The sequence below is a fragment of the Leptodactylus fuscus genome, chromosome 5 (genome assembly GCF_031893055.1).
Source record: "Leptodactylus fuscus isolate aLepFus1 chromosome 5, aLepFus1.hap2, whole genome shotgun sequence".
Taxonomy (NCBI): Eukaryota; Metazoa; Chordata; class Amphibia; order Anura; family Leptodactylidae; genus Leptodactylus; species Leptodactylus fuscus.
Genome location: NC_134269.1, coordinates 182,189,513 through 182,210,322, shown reverse-complemented (window position 1 = coordinate 182,210,322; position 20,810 = coordinate 182,189,513). Strand labels below are relative to the sequence as shown.

General features: G+C 40.8%; 1 protein-coding gene across 1 annotated transcript in view; it reads left to right on the top strand.

Moving 5' to 3' along the window:
* The first annotated feature begins 688 nt into the window (after positions 1-688).
* Positions 689-20,810, top strand: part of LOC142203800 (electrogenic sodium bicarbonate cotransporter 1-like) — a 99,471-nt gene continuing 79,349 nt past the window's right edge. The window contains exons 1-4 of the mRNA XM_075274849.1: positions 689-981; positions 10,884-11,044; positions 12,924-13,073; positions 15,095-15,156. Coding sequence (XP_075130950.1) covers positions 689-981; positions 10,884-11,044; positions 12,924-13,073; positions 15,095-15,156 — 666 coding nt within the window. The remainder of the gene's footprint in view (positions 982-10,883; positions 11,045-12,923; positions 13,074-15,094; positions 15,157-20,810) is intronic.

The following is a 20,810-nucleotide window of genomic DNA, read 5'->3' as shown; positions in this document are numbered from 1 at the left end:
TGCCTATTTTCTAAGAAAATAGTATTATAGACATGAAAGCTTCTTTTCTTTTTAATGTAGATTGTGAGCCCCATATAGGGATCACAATGTACTTTTTTTTTTCTCATTTAAGTATGTCTTTGTAAAATGGGAGGAAACCCATGCAAACACGGGGAGAACATACAAACTCCTTGCAGATGTTGCTCCTGGCGGGATTTGAACCCAGGACACAAGTGATGCAAGGCTGCCCCAATGCAACATGTTATCCACCTCTAATGTGTCATTTATAATAATGGTGTCTTGTTATGTGACAAAGGTTATTTTGGGTCCCCAAGATATTAGCTTTCATTTTTTTATTGGAAATGCTTAGAAACGACTTATACTTATTATCAGTATCAAGATTACTTTATAGAAACTAGGATTTATAAATGATGTCCATAACATTGTTTTTCTGTATATGAAGAAACTCTATACTGTATGTACTAATATGTTTTCATCAAATATAAGCCATTGTTTTGTTATTCTTGCTAGCAGCTTGTCCAGGGTTGTTAGGACAGGAAATTTCAGACCCTGGTTGTATTTCATGGCTGTGTGTGTTTAGTGTAAACATCAGGCCGTGCTTCTAAAGTATATAAAGTGAACACTTTTTTTTTACTTCAGTACTTGGATAATTTTGAGTTTTTAGCTTTTTTTCTTACTTGTTTCTAAAATGAAGCTAGAAGAAAATAATAGGTTGCATGACTATCAAGACATTGAGTTGCAGCATGTTCAAAATGGGAATTATGGAAATATTAGTGGCCTAAGAAGTCGGAGTTCTATCATTCTGTCTCAAGAACCAAGTCGCAGCATATTTCATTCAAATACAGCCCCAACAACAGGACAGACTGAGGTTAAATTTCATGTAGGTGACCAAGAAGAAGATGAAGATACCAGTGTGCTCTTTACACAACTTAATGAACTTGTTACGGAATATGAAGATGTAGTGTGGAAGGAAACAGCAAGGTATAATTGTTACTATTATCATTATAATTATATGATGTTATTACTATTTTATTATTGTTATTATTATTATTATTATTATTATTATTATTATTATTACCATTTTCTTATTTAATATACATGTATTTTCACATGTGCCAAATTTTCGGTCACAGATTTGTGGTGCAGATTTTCAATATGTGATCCAACACTTATTTTTTAACCCTTTCCTAACATGTCAGGTTTTTAAATATGGCAGTTGTTTAATAGCTATGTAGCCACCATGGCTGTGTTAGAATGTGGAGAAACTGGTGAAAATGCCAGTTATCAGTACCTGCACTGATCATAGGCATTAACCCTTCTGATGCTTTAGTCAGTTACTGAGGCGAGGCACCATTTTACCATGGGCACCGTCATTTTGGGAAGGATTGCTGTCCCCTGGAACAATATCCAGTTATCATGACAAACTTGACTTGTACAAACCACTACTCCAAGAAGTATCAAAGCTGAATACTCTTTCCCAAGAGTTTTCTATACCTACTTTCTAGGGAAGGTAGAGATGACATGAGCAGCATAGTTTACTGGAGAAGAAGACTTTGATTTGTTCTAATTTGATTAATAGAGAAAGGACAAGAAACAATTACTTTGTGTATCATATTGTTAGGCTCTACGATATGCACACAACCATGTTGCTTGTCAGTGTGCTAGTGTGTTTCATGCTAGTGGACTGACCCATTCATCTCTCCCCATACACAAGCCCATGCATTATCACGTGTATCAGTGACCAGGGTACACAGCAGTGAGCCCTTGGCAAAACTCAGGAGAGGTCTTATACCTGAATTTTTGGGGGGTCAGGCTCACTAGATGAAGTGAATGGGTCCATGGAGGCATGAATGGCACAAACATATTAAAGGAAGCTGCACCACATGCAGTGAGTGTCAGGGAGTACTTCCTACTATCATCTAATTACTGATAGCTAGATCTGTTGCTGTCAATTTGACATTACTAAGATTATGTTTGGCTTTAGGGCCCCTTCACACTGAGTTTACGCTCCGCTCATTCAGACACGTATACACGAGCGCTTCAAAACGCATCCTATTTTTCAAAACACATCCCAGTTTTTTCTGCAGCGTTTTTCACAGAAACTTTGTAGAGATTTTCCCTGCTGACCGGCTTTATGCGCGCTCCCATTGAATGAATGGGATGTGTTTTGAAGCGCTCGTGTATATGTGTCTGAATGAGCGGAGCATAAACTCTGTATGAAGGGGCCCTTAGAGAGCTAGAAAGGGGTTGCAGAAAGTCCTAGGAGCTGCTATCAGACTTTATACTATGTGAAGGGACTGCTATGCGACTTTATACTGTCTGGAGGAGCCGCTATGGGACACTATACTGTGTGGTAGGCTACAATGGGACATTATACTGCATGGAGGGCCCTTATGGGACAATATACTCGCACAGCTCCATAAAATAACATCCATGGTGTGAGTTTTTCTTTTAAAAGTTGCAAAGAATTAAAACAGTTACGGCTTCTTATGTTAGTTATGACTCTTAGTAAAGGCTATAAAAACAAAACCCCAAAACCATGGCAGATTTGTTTTTTTCAATTCTCCTCTTATCTAAATAGGGTTGTGTTCCCTATGCCTCAATACAAGTTACCATGTGAAAATGCATCCCCTTTATTGAACCCCTTCCCGACAGCATTTTTTGATTTTCGTTTTCGTTTTTTCCTAGGCGGCCGCCATAGTTAAACACCCAGCATCTGCCGTACTAGTACGGCAAATGCTTGGAAGGGGTTAAAACACTCTACTACTTGCTTGTTCTTCTTGTGCTTTGGTAAAATCAGTTGTTACAGCACAGGAAGCAATAGCAGTCAGTTCAAAGCTGCTGAGCTGCATGAGCCTGATGGTAAATATGGGCTTCAGAGGAGGATTTGCATTCACCCACAGAGTTTTGGCGCTTTTTTTGGCAGCAGTGTATACTAAAATAATAAACAAACCTTAACGCGGATTTACGAACAGATATGCTAGGTTCAGTCTTGCATTCAGCTTTCATTATTTTGGGATCACTTGAGACTTGTAAATGTTTTGAAAAATGCTCCAGAAAACGGGGAGGAACATCTGTCAAAGCTGACTGACAGGGGGTAATTGGCTTGACTATCTGAGGTGTCACATGACATGGGCGGAATCTATAAGCGCCAGAATGTTTCAATCTTACGTAACATACTTGGGGTTTATACACCCTATAGAGAATCAAACCATAAATATGTTGTATCGGAATATGACTGCTGTAACATTGCATATACTTACCGGAGAGATGTTGTTTTACTTCTCGACAGCTTGCTGCGATTGCAGCGTTCTATGTGTATATTGGGAACAGGTCTCCGCCCTCTGTGAGTGATATTTTGGAGGCCGGTCTGCAGCAAAGATGTGATTGGCGGCCGGGTGGGTCACATGACGGAGGCGGGGTTCGTTGGCGTCAGAACACTGGGTCTATATAGGGCGCAGGAGACACAGCCACAGCATATTACATTGGCGAGTACTGGCTGCTCACCATCAGAGCAACGCCAGGAATTGCAGTTATTACTGCAGCTTTTTTTATTTTTACTATCCTTACTATTGTTAGACTATATTAGTGCTTTAGTTGTGATGAACCCTCTCAATATAGGGCGAAATGCTTAGAGAAAGAGATATATTTAGTAACAATCACAGCGTTTGTTCCATCACACTATCGTCTTTATGTACCTTTTAATAGGGAATTGGAAATAGGGTCCTCTGTGCCTCGTTACTCCTTCACTGGGATACATACCTAAGTGTCGAGTTCATCAACAAAGCCTCAATACGCATGCTAGAGTGTATTGAGGCTAGAGTGTAACAACTACACACTGTAGCATTATGTCTTATTAGGATATTTAGTATCGGCTAGATTAGCGGGGTGTGCTGGAGGCTATTATGGCGGTTGATTACAATGAGCAGCTATAATTTCTGCACCGCACCTCCATATCACATCCTGGACATAAGCTAATTAACGATATAAATACATAAAGAATGAAGAGGGGATAAGTGAATTTGAGGATTATTTATTGCTCAGAGGGGAGGCTGTCATCAATTTACTCCATCTGGGTATTGGTATATAGTTAATCACCATTTGGCACGTCTGTATCCCCATGTATCCAATGTTAGATGCTCATAAAATATTTTATTTTCACACATTTTTTTAATCAGTTCTAATAAAAGTTATATTTTAGCATCAGTTTAGTGTAATACCGTTTTCTGGAGCATTGTTCTTTATTAACGGTAGTGGACCTCTGTAGACAATTGTAAATGTTTTGGATTCAACCTATTGTAGTTGGGATCTATTTGTCATACCAAATAAATTTCTGGCAAATTTGTGCACCAAAGACAACTATGGGAATGTTCCACTATATATCTGTATCTAATTTTGAAATAGAAACATACATATCTGAATGTATATTCTTGTTAGTCCTTCCACCAAATGCTGTATAAGTCATTCTAGTAATAACTTAGGAAATATAAAAACAAAAAACTTGAGTCTAAAGTAGTTGATACCTTTTTTAATGGCTAACTAATAATGATTAGAGATGAGCGAACAGTGTTCTATCGAACACATGTTCGATCGGATATCAGGGTGTTCGCCATGTTCGAATCGAATCGAACACCACGTGGTAAAGTGCGCCAAAATTCGATTCCCCTCCCACCTTCCCTGGCGCCTTTTTTGCACCAATAACAGCGCAGGGGAGGTGGGACAGGAACTACGACACTGGGGGCATTGAAAAAAATTGGAAAAAGTCATTGGCTGCCGAAATCAGGTGACCTCCATTTTAGACGAATAGTGGATTTCAAATCCGGGTCATATGAGAATGTGAACTTTGTGACTATGAGACAGGGATAGCTGTACAGGCAGGGATAGCTAGGGATAACCTTTATTTAGGGGGGAATGTTATTAAAAATAACTTTTTGGGGCTCTATCGGGTGTGTAATTGTGATTTTTGTGAGATAAACTTTTTCCCATAGGGATGCATTGGCCAGCGCTGATTGGCCGAATTCCGTACTCTGGCCAATCAGCGCTGGCCAATGCATTCTATTAGCTTGATGAAGCAGAGTGTGCACAAGGGTTCAAGCGCACCCTCGGCTCTGATGTAGCAGAGCCGAGGCTGCACAAGGGTTCAAGCGCACCCTCGGCTCTGATGTAGGAGAGCCGAGGGTGCACTTGAACCCTTGTGCACCCTCAGCTCTGCTACATCAGAGCCGAGGGTGCGCTTGAACCCTTGTGCACACTCTGCTTCATCAAGCTAATAGAATGCATTGGCCAGCGCTGATTGGCCAATGTATTCTATTAGCCTGATGAAGTAGAGCTGAATGTGTGTGCTAAGCACACACATTCAGCTCTACTTCATCGGGCTAATAGAATGCATTGGCCAGCGCTGATTGGCCAGAGTACGGAACTCGACCAATCAGCGCTGGCTCTGCTGGAGGAGGCGGAGTCTAAGATCGCTCCACACCAGTCTCCATTCAGGTCCGACCTTAGACTCCGCCTCCTCCGGCAGAGCCAGCGCTGATTGGCCGAAGGCTGGCCAATGCATTCCTATGCGAATGCAGAGACTTAGCAGTGCTGAGTCAGTTTTGCTCAACTACACATCTGATGCACACTCGGCACTGCTACATCAGATGTAGCAATCTGATGTAGCAGAGCCGAGGGTGCACTAGAACCCCTGTGCAAACTCAGTTCACACTAATAGAATGCATTGGCCAGCGCTGATTGGCCAATGCATTCTATTAGCCCGATGAAGTAGAGCTGAATGTGTGTGCTAAGCACACACATTCAGCACTGCTTCATCAAGCCAATACAATGCATTAGCCAGTGCTGATTGGCCAGAGTACGGAATTCGGCCAATCAGCGCTGGCTCTGCTGGAGGAGGCGGAGTCTAAGGTCGGACCTGAATGGAGACTGGTGTGGAGCGATCTTAGACTCCGCCTCCTCCAGCAGAGCCAGCGCTGATTGGTCGAGTTCCGTACTCTGGCCAATCAGCGCTGGCCAATGCATTCTATTAGCCCGATGAAGTAGAGCTGAATGTGTGTGCTTAGCACACACATTCAGCTCTACTTCATCAGGCTAATAGAATACATTGGCCAATCAGCGCTGGCCAATGCATTCTATTAGCTTGATGAAGCAGAGTGTGCACAAGGGTTCAAGCGCACCCTCGGCTCTGATGTAGCAGAGCCGAGGCTGCACAAGGGTTCAAGTGCACCCTCGGCTCTCCTACATCAGAGCCGAGGGTGCGCTTGAACCCTTGTGCAGCCTCGGCTCTGCTACATCAGAGCCGAGGGTGCGCTTGAACCCTTGTGCACACTCTGCTTCATCAAGCTAATAGAATGCATTGGCCAGCACTGATTGGCCAGAGTACGGAATTCGGCCAATCAGCGCTGGCCAATGCATTCTATTAGCCCGATGAAGTAGAGCTGAATGTGTGTGCTAAGCACACACATTCAGCACTGCTTCATCACGCCAATACAATGCATTAGCCAGTGCTGATTGGCCAGAGTACGGAATTCGGCCAATCAGCGCTGGCTCTGCTGGAGGAGGCGGAGTCTAAGATCGCTCCACACCAGTCTCCATTCAGGTCCGACCTTAGACTCCGCCTCCTCCAGCAGAGCCAGCGCTGATTGGCCGAATTCCGTACTCTGGCCAATCAGCACTGGCTAATGCATTGTATTGGCTTGATGAAGCAGTGCTGAATGTGTGTGCTTAGCACACACATTCAGCTCTACTTCATCGGGCTAATAGAATGCATTGGCCAATCAGCGCTGGCCAATGCATTCTATTAGCGTGAACTGAGTTTGCACAGGGGTTCTAGTGCACCCTCGGCTCTGCTACATCAGATTGCTACATCTGATGTAGCAGTGCCGAGTGTGCATCAGATGTGTAGTTGAGCAAAACTGACTCAGCACTGCTAAGTCTGCATTCGCATAGGAATGCATTGGCCAGCCTTCGGCCAATCAGCGCTGGCTCTGCCGGAGGAGGCGGAGTCTAAGGTCGGACCTGAATGGAGACTGGTGTGGAGCGATCTTAGACTCCGCCTCCTCCAGCAGAGCCAGCGCTGATTGGCCGAATTCCGTACTCTGGCCAATCAGCACTGGCTAATGCATTGTATTGGCTTGATGAAGCAGTGCTGAATGTGTGTGCTTAGCACACACATTCAGCTCTACTTCATCGGGCTAATAGAATGCATTGGCCAGCGCTGATTGGCCGAATTCCGTACTCTGGCCAATCAGCACTGGCTAATGCATTGTATTGGCTTGATGAAGCAGTGCTGAATGTGTGTGCTTAGCACACACATTCAGCTCTACTTCATCGGGCTAATAGAATGCATTGGCCAATCAGCGCTGGCCAATGCATTCTATTAGCGTGAACTGAGTTTGCACAGGGGTTCTAGTGCACCCTCGGCTCTGCTACATCAGATTGCTACATCTGATGTAGCAGTGCCGAGTGTGCATCAGATGTGTAGTTGAGCAAAACTGACTCAGCACTGCTAAGTCTGCATTCGCATAGGAATGCATTGGCCAGCCTTCGGCCAATCAGCGCTGGCTCTGCCGGAGGAGGCGGAGTCTAAGGTCGGACCTGAATGGAGACTGGTGTGGAGCGATCTTAGACTCCGCCTCCTCCAGCAGAGCCAGCGCTGATTGGCCGAATTCCGTACTCTGGCCAATCAGCACTGGCTAATGCATTGTATTGGCTTGATGAAGCAGTGCTGAATGTGTGTGCTTAGCACACACATTCAGCTCTACTTCATCGGGCTAATAGAATGCATTGGCCAATCAGCGCTGGCCAATGCATTCTATTAGCGTGAACTGAGTTTGCACAGGGGTTCTAGTGCACCCTCGGCTCTGCTACATCAGATTGCTACATCTGATGTAGCAGTGCCGAGTGTGCATCAGATGTGTAGTTGAGCAAAACTGACTCAGCACTGCTAAGTCTGCATTCGCATAGGAATGCATTGGCCAGCCTTCGGCCAATCAGCGCTGGCTCTGCCGGAGGAGGCGGAGTCTAAGGTCGGACCTGAATGGAGACTGGTGTGGAGCTATCTTAGACTCCGCCTCCTCCAGCAGAGCCAGCGCTGATTGGTCGAGTTCCGTACTCTGGCCAATCAGCACTGGCCAATGCATTTCTATGGGGAAAAGTTAGCTTGCGAAAATCGCAAACTGACAGGGATTTCCATGAAATAAAGTGACTTTTATGCCCCCAGACATGCTTCCCCTGCTGTCCCAGTGTCATTCCAGGGTGTTGGTATCATTTCCTGGGGTGTCATAGTGGACTTGGTGACCCTCCAGACACGAATTTGGGTTTCCCCCTTAACGAGTTTATGTTCCCCATAGACTATAATGGGGTTCGAAACCCATTCGAACACTCGAACAGTGAGCGGCTGTTCGAATCGAATTTCGAACCTCGAACATTTTAGTGTTCGCTCATCTCTAATAATGATGACAGATTACAACGTTCCGAAGCTCTGGGCTTCTTCTTCTGGTATATGTAAAAACAATTTCTGAAGAATGCATATTTATGTACAAAAGGACACTCAGGGATAGAATTCTAGGAGGGAGGAAGGAGATAATTGGCACTTACAAATAAACAATTCATCAGTTCAAAGAGTCGTCTTTTATGGCAGTCTCAGTTCAGTGATTTCTGTAGGCTGCCATGAACCCATGTGACAGATTTATCCCTTCTTGCAATGTTTGAAGCAAGGTCATAAACTTGTACTCATAAATCCGTCTCTCTTTTCTTGGTTTAAAATTCAAAGCCAAAGAGGTATTTCCACAAATACAACCATATTTAAAACTGTAGAAAATTGACAATTGAATATTTTTGAAAGTTTTATAGATTTTCTCAAGCCATTACAGTGGTGACAGTTGCCAATAGCTATGACCATGAATACAAGATCTATATTTGGTGGAAGGACTAACAAGAATATAAACTCTGAAAGGGCCAGGGCAAGGTACTTTGGTGGCCTAAGCAAATTAAACAATTCCTATAATTCTTCATGGAGCTATACAAAACGTTAAAACATGGGTTGTTTTCTGTTAGTTCTCTCTTTATTAAACAAAACAAAAAAAAGCATCAAGCCTGAGGCCAAAAATGTTACAGATACAACCCATCTATGTTTTTTCCTTATTATGGCCTGATTATTTTCTCATACATGTAGTGCCCCTGCCTGATAACTCATCCACAATAAGAATTTCATGACTGGGTTTCTGACATGAGCCAGACCATAGAAATTTCTTGTATTGATAAGTGTATTCATTGGCAACCGATCAAGATAAGACTGTCGAAACTAAGATATGAAATGAAAAATTTTTTTTGAGAGAAGTCCTCAGTAGTTGATACCTTTTTAAATGCTAACAAAGTTTTTTAAGTTAGCCATTAAAAAATGTATCAACTACTGAGGACTTCTCTCAAAAAATTTCTTTCATTTCATATCCACTGGCTAACACTGTTTTTCTTATACAACTAAGATAATCATAGAAAATATTTAAAAGTCTGCATATTGCCAAAATGTGTAACTTTTAAAGGGACTCTATCATTAGAGTTTGACAATTTTAGATAATATGCCTGAATAGCCTTTAAAAAGGCTAATCAGGTACTGCTAATCGTTTTAGAAAAGACCCCCCGTTTTTATGATTTACCGTTAAAACAGATATGCTAATGAGTTCCTCCGTGCACCCTGGGCATCCGTTCACCCTCAGGCCCACCTCTGTTGCTTGTACTCTATAAGTCTTCCTCCTCCTCCCTGTGAGTAACCACCTCCAGCATCTGTATTCTCGGCGGTAGGGTATTGAAATCTTGGGCATGCACAGTAAGCTTGCCTGATCGCCATTTTCTTGTTCATGCCCGCGATTTCTACAAATGTAAATATGGTTATGTTTGTTGGAAGACAAACATAACCATAAGTTAACGGAAGCCTGTCAGCAGTAACTTGATTGGGAATCTGTTCCTTTTGGATTAGAAATATTAATTTGGCAATTAAATCCGCATCATGACAGTAGACTTTTTAACTGAGTCATGCATGATGTTAAGAATGCTGCCCTCTAGAGGGTGGCATACAGAGTGCACTGTTCTCCTAATTACATCCTGGAGAATAGATTTGCATATTTATATAGTAATCATAGTACATTGTAGAGGTGTTTTCACAGTTTTCCAAATATTCAAAGCTGTTATTTAGAGCCCATTATCATGTAAATCACCATTTTATTCTTATGCAAATAATATGTAAAATGCTTTGTTTGGGAATCTAGAGCTGAGACCAATGCCCAGGTAAGTTAAGATATGCCCCCCAAGCACTTACCCCTGATTATAATATGAGTAAAACTGTGATGACATGAAAATGTGGCTCCAAAGCTAAATGAAAAGTTGGAAACTGTAGACTCAGCTCTACAAGATTCTGTGATTAAACTTATAATGAATTTACTGCTAACAGATTCTCTTTAATTTAGCTATGTTTTTACTAGTTTAAGTGGTTAAAGATAAGGCTTGTGTCCAGTAATAACCAGAAATATAAATACTGCTCAGTATTATAAAGTAGCACTAATGGGCTATAACCTTTGATACTGTGCCTTAAAATCATCTTACTGAACTATCCATTATAATGGAATCCATTGTATTAGGTTAATAATTAGAGATGAGCAAACACTATTCAAAACAGCCATTTCGAATAACACGCTGCCATAGAAATGAATGGACGTAGCCGGCACATGGGGGGTTAAGTGGCCAGCCACCGGCAAAGTCTGCATGCCGGCCGCTTCCATTCATTTCTATGGGAGCTTGCTATTCGAAACGGCTGTTTCAAATAGTGTTCGCTCATCTCTATTAATAATTTATTTATTACAGTGTTTCATATTTGTCTGCTTTTTGTACAGGTGGATTAAATTCGAAGAGAAAACTGAAGATGGTGGAGAACGATGGAGTAAACCTCATGTTACCACTCTTACCTTGCATAGTCTGTTTGAGTTAAGAACGTGTTTTGAAAGAGGGATTATTTCATTGGATACAGAACATAACACATTCAAAGAAATTGTGGGTATGAAACTGAAAAAGATTACACTGGTTACGTTAGCATCTGTTGCAAGCTGGAATCAATTGCAAACTAAGTAGAGAAACAGAACATCACACATTTTTTAAAAAAATAATGATTGTAGGTGAAATGTACTTATTGCATTCAGTATCACGGCCTACTACCCCTTCTAGCAGGAATGAACGTCAAGTTACCTTCTCTACTTGCTGTCTATGCTGTTGTGCACATACACTTCCTGATGCTTTTGCTGTTGCTAGAACTGTCCATAGGGAAAGCGTATGCATTTTTCCTACTACTTAAAGGGCTAATGTGTATGCCAGTAAATATTACCCAGCCTATCTGTCAGTCTACATATATAAATATCTGCTTCACTGGAAATACCTTGCACAAATAGGTTCCAAGCTTGCTAGAATCCAGCTATGTTTTTGTATGTACTGCTCCATTTACTGTGTTTTAACTTGTTTTTTTATCCTGACCTGATCCCTATATGCTAACACTCCATATCCTGTTCCTGACAACTGAACCTGTGCTGCCAGTCCTGACCTCCTGCCTGTATTTGCACTTATGCTTCCAGCTCTTATCTTGGTCAGTTTTTAAACTTTGCTTCTGCCTGATTCCTTGATAAGAGTATTCTCTGACTTACCTGCTCAGCTGTCACCAACATTGATACCACTCCAAGAGGTAGCAATCTAGTAGTGTGGGTAAAAATAATTGAGAAAAGTGTTAACATAGTTTTTCTGCAGTTATTAACCCCTAGACATCTCACAGGAAGAAGTGTTACGGGTAAGTATATACTATGGGCTGGGGTTGTCCTGATTAGGTAGGGAAGGGTGGGATAGCTAGAGAGACTGGGAAGGGGTGTATAGAAGGGGGGAGTAAGGTGATAGAGGTTAGTGAGGAAGTTACAATACAGGAAGCTGAAGCATGTAAACAAAAGCAGGAGATACCAGGAACTCCCAGAGACACCCAGAAATCACTGAAAACACTGCTAAAAGGTATATGGGTGCATTTATTAACCAATTAATAGCAATAACTGATACTTTAAAAAAAAAAAAATTGCCTGGAAAACTCTTTAAGGCAATTCTCTTCAAAGGAAATGTATCACCTAGATATCTATAATATGCCCGATGTTAACACATTTTTTACCTCAAATCTATTTTTATTTTCCGATTGTAGATTTATTTAATTTTATTTTCTATAGAAAATTATGAGCAGTCATGTTACCTGAGGTATTGCTCTGTTCTTTTATGTCCTCAGACAGCAAATTTCCAGGGTAAATGACATATTTACCCCTGTTCTGCATTTCCCTCTGATTGATACCATGGCAAAACATTGATGACAAGTAAAACCAAGGGGTCAGAACAAGAATGTGTTGACAATATCTTGACAAAGGGGAATTTTACAAAAAATGGTTTAGTATGCTTTTGTAATGTAACAGAAATGTAATGCTGAAATATGGGAAAACTCCTTTAGACTGGGGTCCCTCGTTGCGAAAACTGCATCGCTTTAAAAGTACAAGCAAAGTGGATAGAATTCTGGCTATTCCCATCCCACATTTCAGAAAAAATATCTGAAGTGGAAATATTGTGATTTCAAGAATCGATGCATTTTGTCAACTATAGAAATGCTGTAGTTTTCCATATGGGTATAATGGAGACAGTAAAGCTCTGGACTAAAGCGCTGATGAAAAAATCGTGATGTGTATAAACCATGGTCTTTTCCGCTGTGCTGTTTGACTGCAGCATGCTACGTGGGGCCTTAGCCTTAAGCGTGGGAGAGGCAACAAATAAGAAAATTGCTTTAATGCCGTATTTTTTTTACATAAGTTAATTGTTGTATTATCCCTAACTTTGGATGTTAATAAATATTGTATTTTTTTTTTCAGAACACATTTTAAAACAAAGGATCTCTAATATTAGAACAATAGGAGAGGAAAATGAAAACATATTACATACTCTTCTTCAAGGACATGAACACCATATAAAAAAATCATATGGGGAAATGATTAAAGACGTTATTAAATTATCACATAAGGGTAGGTTATTTGATATTTCTTAACCCCTTCCCGCCATGGGCATTTTTTGATTTTTCTTTTGTGTTTTAGTCCTCACCCCACCTCCCACCTTCCATAAAAATGAAAAAGTGCATTTGTGCAACTTTTTTACAGGCTTTTTTTTTTTTATGACGTTCACTGTGCAGCCAAAATGATAAGTCACCTGAATTCTATGTTTTGTTATGATTCTGGAGATACCAAATTTATATGGTTTTATTTATATTTTAACCCCTTAAAAATCCAAAACTGTGCCAACATTTTTTTTTTTTCTAAAAGTCGCCATATTCTGACACCCTTAACTTTTTTATACTTCCATGTACAGGGATGCATAGGACTTCTTTTTTGCAGGATCAGGTGTACTTTTTAGTTATACCATTTTGTAGAATCACTATTGCTTTGATCACTTTTTGCTCAAATTTTTATCAGAGACAAAACAATGAAAAAACAGTAGTTTGGCACTTTTGACTTTTTTTTCCCACTACAGAATTTACCATACGGGAAAAATATTTTTCTATATGTGTATGTGTTTCATAGTATTTAAAAAAAAATCACAGGGCCACAGGTAACTCAGAAAGATGGTTAAAAGGACAAATGTGCTGTAAAAATGAAATTTATCTTACCTGTTTCCCATTAAAATGAGATTTTACAGTGTAAGCTTAGCCAGTTTGTGTGGGTGGGACATCAACAAACTGAAAGTGAAACTGCTGGCCTGCATTCCAGTGCTGGAGCTGAGGCACATCACAGCGCTGCCTCTTTCCACACATAGGACATGATCACACAGCTTCATTCACTTCAGCACCTCCGTCTAACAGGATGCGCCGTTCAGAATGGCTGTCACTAGAGTTGAGTGAACAGTAAAATATTCGATATTCATTTCGAATAGCCCCTCAATATTCGACTATTTGAACGAATATCGAACCCCATTATAGTCTATGGGGGAAAAAATGCTCGTTTCAGGTGATCCCACTCTTCGACTCAGGAGAGTCACTGAGTCCACTATCACACCCCAGGAAATGATGCCAACACCCTGGAATGCAACTGGGACAACAGGGGAAGCATGTCTGGGGGCATCTAACATGCCCAAGTCACTGTATTACGTCGGGATCCCTGTCAGCCTGCGATACGCGGGAGCTGACTTTTTCCCATAGGAATGTATTGACCAGCGTTGATTGGCCGAATGCCATACAGAGTACAGCATTCGGCCAATCAACGCTGGTTCTGCTGGAGGAGGCGGAGTCTAAGATCGGTCCACAGCAGTCTCCATTCTGGTCTGATCTTAGACTCCGCCTCCTCACAGACGAGCCTCCGGCAGAACCAGCGTTGCTTGGCCAAATGCTGTACTCTGTATGGCATTTGGCCAATCAACACTGGTCAATAGATTCCTATGGGAAAAAGTCAGCTCCCACAACCATGCTGACCAACCATTTCAGGCTCCTGCATCTGCACATATGCTGGTGAACTTGGCAAGCTGTATGCTCTGTTGCTTAAAAGTATCAAGCGTGTTCCTAGCATCAAGCAAAGGGATAAGTATTGGATAGCAGTGCTCTTAGAACCTTGCTATATATGTTTCAGGAGCTCTCCTTTCCCAGTCCTCCCTTCCTAAACTACAGCATGTTATTGAGCAGGAGTAGCTTGACAAACCGATATGTACTTTTGTGAGAAAAGATTAAGTATAACTTTACATATTTAAGTTTTTTCTCTGCTTTTAAGGTGTCATTGAGTCCCGTAGGCGGTCCACACAGAGATACTGTCAATCACTGTTAGGACTGCCCACTAGACTCAATTACTCCTAATCATAGAAAGAACAGAGAAATTTATGGTAAATGACAAGTTATACTTTTCCCATAACATGATATATCAATATGTTCAGTTCCTCCTGCTCTATAACTTACTGCCTGCAGATTACATACATTTTCAGGCAGTGACAGCTTTCCTTTAACTTCCTGTGGTTTATTTACATACATTCTTATGATCTGTGTTTGAAAACATGATTTATATTGCAGGCAAGAAAATATCTCCAAAAAACACACTTCTGGATCATCCTGAAAGGCCTTTGCGTGAACAGGTATACAAACATTAATCCTATAATTAACTGCTGATAATGTTTTCATAATATACTTTTCTTTGTTTCTACACTACTTAAAGAGGACCTTGCATGTCCTCATGAAAATGCAGTTTTATATACCATTAGAAAGCTCCTTAACCAATGGCTTCCCAAATCTCTCACTAACGTTAATAAATATATGCCACATAGAAGTAGACTGCATTGGTTGTAGAATATTACATCAGTGAGCCATAGTTTCTTCCAGACCCTGGAGTCTCAGGGAGTCCAAAGACCTTTCTATAAATTATGGAGACCACCATATTATAGATATCACATGGTAAGTAGGGGCCCATAATTTTAAAATTAATCCTTTGTTTTATGTGGACCTGTAAATGGACCGTGACTGCAAATCTCCATGTAAGCAAAGTGGCAGCATCATAGTATGAGCAGTGTTTACCTGCTCCTTGCAGTTTCCCGTACCACACGGCCATTAAAAGTAAACTTAACTTCTCCAAGGATTTGACAGAATACCAAATGCATGTATGTATGTTCAATGTATACATCCAACCTAACCCTAGTAATTGATTGAGAATGAGCATTCCTTTGAACATTCATTAACCCTTTCACTGCCAAGGGTCTCTGGAAATGTTGCACCTTTAGTAGCCAGAGCCTTTTTTTTTTTTTTTTTTACAGTTTTGACATGTCTGAATAAAACGCATATTTCTAAATTAAATATTTGTCTAAGACCCCCATACCAATATATTTTCTGAAAGCAGAAAGCCAGGGCAATATAGCTTGAACAGTTCTATCTTGGAATGCTACATTATACTTGTATACATTTGAGTTAAAGTTTTTTTTTCTAAAATAAAAAACAAAATTCCAAATTTCTGACCTAAACTATACCAAATTCAGGGATATACTGTTATAATTTCTTTAGTATACTAAATTCTAACGTGCCTTTAATTCAACAATACTACATATATGTGACTAAACTCCCTTTATGACCCTAAAAAAGTGCACCTCAAAATCTTGATTTTGGCCTTAAATGTGAAAAAAAATAGTAGCATAAATTAAACATGCAATATACATTAGAATCAATGACTAAACCCCATAAACCTATATATTTCCAAACAGCAGACACCCTGACGATCATAAAAATACCATCTAGCTTATTATACTCACAGCCACCTTCATGCAACTTTTTATCAAACATTGATTTTTTTGCAAAAATTACACAAAAGTTCAGCTTTGAGACTAAATCTCTGAGACAGTTTAAACTATATTCATCTAATACTTCCTAAAACTAAAAGTCCAGGGTATGAGGAGTTTATACATACCACATGTGTATACATCCGTACACTATTTATGTTCTCATAACTGCAAAAATCACAAACACCCAAAATCTGCTTTTTGTCTTCAAATTTGAAAGCAGTAGTGACATGGATAAAACATGCCACACACACCAGAAACAATGACTAAACTGCCAAAAACTATATATTTCCAAACAGCAGACATCCTGGCGATCATAAAATTACCATCAAGCTTATTATACTCACAGCCACCTTCATGCAACTTTTTATCAAACATTGATGTTTTTGCAAAAATTACACAAAAGTTCAGGTTTGAGACTTAATCTCTGAGACTGTTTGAACTATATATACAGAAAACTGTCAAATCTGAGTTCTTTGTGCACTAAGCAATACTAACTTTTAACAGTATATAATTGCTTAAATTCAAAGAAGAATCCCTTAACTTAAAGAAGTTATAGGAAATAGGGGGTTTGGATAATAGAAGGGGAGTGGGGTCAGTATATCAGGGAGAGGGGTAAGGTGCTAAGAATTTTAAAAAGGGGTATGTACGTGTATAAATTTTATTCTGTTAGTGTAAGTGAATGGATATGTATGTGTATAAATGTTATTCTGTTAGTGTAAGTGAATGTGGTGTAAGTGCTTAGTGCTTAGTGACACTGCTTCCTGGGCTCCTCACTTTAGACAGGTAAAGACAGTTTCTATGCAGATAAGAACGATCTGGTGACCTATTGGTCACTAGATGTTACCTTACACTGAAGCTCAGATGTTTAGCTTCCAAATGAGATGAAAATTGTGAGTGTCACAATTTTCATCTCACAGTAGCACTTTATATTATCGCTGCCCATTCTTCAGCACCAGAGCTAAGAGAGTGACAGAGATAGCAGTACCTACCGCAGTCTTTTTTATGTGATATCTGTCAGTGACCTTTTGGTCCGCTTATCACTGGCTTATCTGAAAGGTAGGAACATGGGCTATAAAATAAGCCAGTGATAAGCTGAACAAAAGGTCACTGATCACAGCTATCAGATAAAAGAGACGGCAGTACGCTCCCTTTGTCCCTCTTATCTATGGTAATAGACAATAATGTCACAATTTTCATCTCATTTGGAAGCTATGAACATGGGCTATAAAATAAGCCAATGATCAGCTGACCAAGACGTTGCTGATCGCCGCTGTCTTGTGAGGGTTAAGAACGAATAACGGGGATCCCTTAGACTGTGAACTCCAGTTTAGCCTGCTCCATATAATTTCAGGTTTGATAGTCTGCATTTTGGTCTTGGGCTCGGTGCATACTTACCCGTTCTTATTGTTCTCTGATAACACAATCATTGTGACAAACCTGAACACAATGATTAATATTATATATTTTGTATAGAATTCCTATTCTGCATAGGATTTGTGCTGTGTCTTTCTCCTCCTTCACTATAATTGTTCTATGGGAAGAATATGCAAATCCGCCTTCCATGATGTAATTAGGAAGACAGTTGCTGCCTCATTGTTGCAAACCAATAGAGGGCGCTCACTGGAATGTGCAAGCCTGTCTTAAGACAGGATTCCAGTGAAATAACCCAATAATATTGTGCTAAAGGCTTAACAAATCTCCACACACCTATATGGTGGTCTCTCCCTAAGGAGTGACAATATAATTGTTCTGTAAGTGGAGAGAGATCCTGTGCTGTTATACTATGAAAAAAAGCTAATACACATTTGATCACCCCTTAATTTCCCATTGATCATGTGAGAGCACACATCATAATTGTGAATTACTGCTGTAGAGTGAAGTACATCCCACTTCAATATGTTTTTTCTGTAATAGGGCTATTACTGTAAGTAGTGCTAGTTTGTTATACAGTTTAGGCTAGGTTCACATCTGTATTAGAGTCAATATTGGCAGAGAGAAAAGTCCTGCATGGAGGTCAACCTATCAACCTTTGTAACCTTCCCAAATCCCTTTCTTTAAGCGGGTGCTGCACCGTCTACAGGCCTTCTCTGGCTCGGCCCTGCTGCTAGGGGGTGACTTTAATATGGTCTTTTCTGATTAGTCAGATAAATGAACTTTAGCTGGTAATGCTCCTAGTGCCCTGCAGCTTTGCTTAGCCAGAGACTTCTGCCGTCTGATTCGTTCTTTTTCCCTTTATGACTTCTGGCGTGTGCATAATCCTACTGACCGCTCCTTTACCTTTTACTCACACTCCCACAAAATGCACTCCAGGATAGATTACTTTTTTGGTAATACCCTGATTCTCTAGCTCTTGACAGATGCAGTTATTGGCCCCATCTTGTGATCGGACCATGCTCCTGTTCTTTTGTCACTATCCCCTACCTCTGCCCCACCAACATTGTCACTGGAGGCTGAATGAGTCTCTCCTTCACTCTCCTCCACCTGTATTTCATTTCGTAAGACCCAATATTATGCATTGGTACCACACCCCTGCCTTGCTTCATTTCCTTAAAGGGGTATTCCCATGACGCTTGTTCACTAACCTGCAGGCTGTTGTGCTCTCTTCTCTTCCTACTTCTCTCGGGACATAGGTGGGCGAGGTTTCACTTGCACGGGATTGGTTGTAAATGAATTACCACAGTGTGAAGCTGATGTAGCAGAGCTGGATTTGAGTTAGTTTGCATTACATACAGAGGTAACGGACTCCCTATCCCAGCCCTTATCAGCCAAATTCAATTAAACCGACTGATAACAGCTCAGAAATTCCAGAGCTCTCACCTCCCCTATATGTGTCATTTAAGTAGCGGAGCTTCTCAAACAGCTCAGAGCTGCTCCCAGACCCTCCCTCCCCTCTGAGAGCAGGCAGCTACATCACTTGACAAATGAGCAGATAATCCCAAGGGCCATAGAAATGGAGTGTAAACAATAAAGTGAATAAATTAACATGTTATGCCATGTTTTTTGGGACTGTTTGGGTATCCGCCCCTTTGGCTAGAGGTCCAATCCCTTTCTGATGCTCTCTTTATTTAGGGAGTCCCGCTTGATCAAAAAATTGTTTGTGAATTGAATTAAAAAGTAACGCTTTATTATGGGTACTTAACCCTAGAAATAGATATAATTTTTAAAAAAAAAAACGCTTGTGCTATGTAGTTTTTTTAAAAAAATGCTGAAGTAGGGTAGTGGTAATTGTTACTTCCTCCACCTTACATGTTCACACTTCCCACTCTACCCTCTACTCAGCCTGTCTCAACAGGGACACAAGACCAGGTAAATATTTATTGAGTTCAACAGAAAATTTCTCATTAAAAAGTTCAATAGCTTTTCAATAATCCTGTGCTCATATAAATAGCCTGTTACAATGTACACTGCCTAATTAGTGTGTCGGCAGGAGAAACAAAACAAAACAAAAAGGGGTAGGTATATCAGCTAAAATGTGGCTCAATGTTCAAAGAAAAAACTAATTCCAGGTAAAACAAAGTGCTTGTCGGTCAGACTTGGGTTTAGTTACACCTGCAGGGACGAGGATCAAGATTTCACCACTCCATCACATGCCAGGACCTAACACAAATTAACCCTTGTAGCCCTTTTGACCAGATCCACTGCACCAGCCTGGCTGTAGTTTTTCTGACCAAATGTTGCTGTTACCACATTGCTGCCTTCCCCGTACTGTACCTAGAGCCTGTTCCTACATCTATTAGACCCCCCCCCCCCCCTACGCGTTTCACCAGCCCTCCGGTCGGGTCATCAGGGGTATATTGGGTTAAGTATATTTGTTTCAGGCTATCAAGCTAGAAAGGAGACATCAGGCGGCCACCGTCTAGTGCCACCGCTCTGATCCCCCGTTCTGTACTAGTGAGACCGCTTGATCCACTTACCTTTTTGCTTATTCTCCCCCCTACTCACTTAGGTAAGCAGACCTCTAAACTGTTTTTGTAAATATGCACAGCAGCCAAAACGCTTAGATCCCTTCATCTGGTGCAGACCTAATTGCTAGGTTGAAGGACACCCACTGTATGGAATACTTGACAGCCTCCCCTCATCACATTATGGATGCTTTCTGGGCCGTGCAGTCATCTTGGGACTCATACTGCATTCTGTGTGGTCTTTGACTCCTTCCTTTTTTCCCCCTTTCCCTCTCCTTTCCTACTCCCCGTCTCATTGCCTTTTGGTTTGTTGTACTTAACTATTGATCTGACTACTGTTTTGATCTATATTTGTTTGTCTGTCTGTAAAAATTTGTTGAAAAATGTTTAATAAAAATTACAGTTTAAAAAGAGAAAAAGATATATGTCAGCCACATTGGGGATATTTCTGAACACAAGAGAAACAGTTCGATGCATTTTCTGGTGTGGTTGGGTCACAGGATGCTTGTCGTTTGATTAGACACTTAAGCATTACTGTCTTTTTGTTATAGTGTTTAAAGA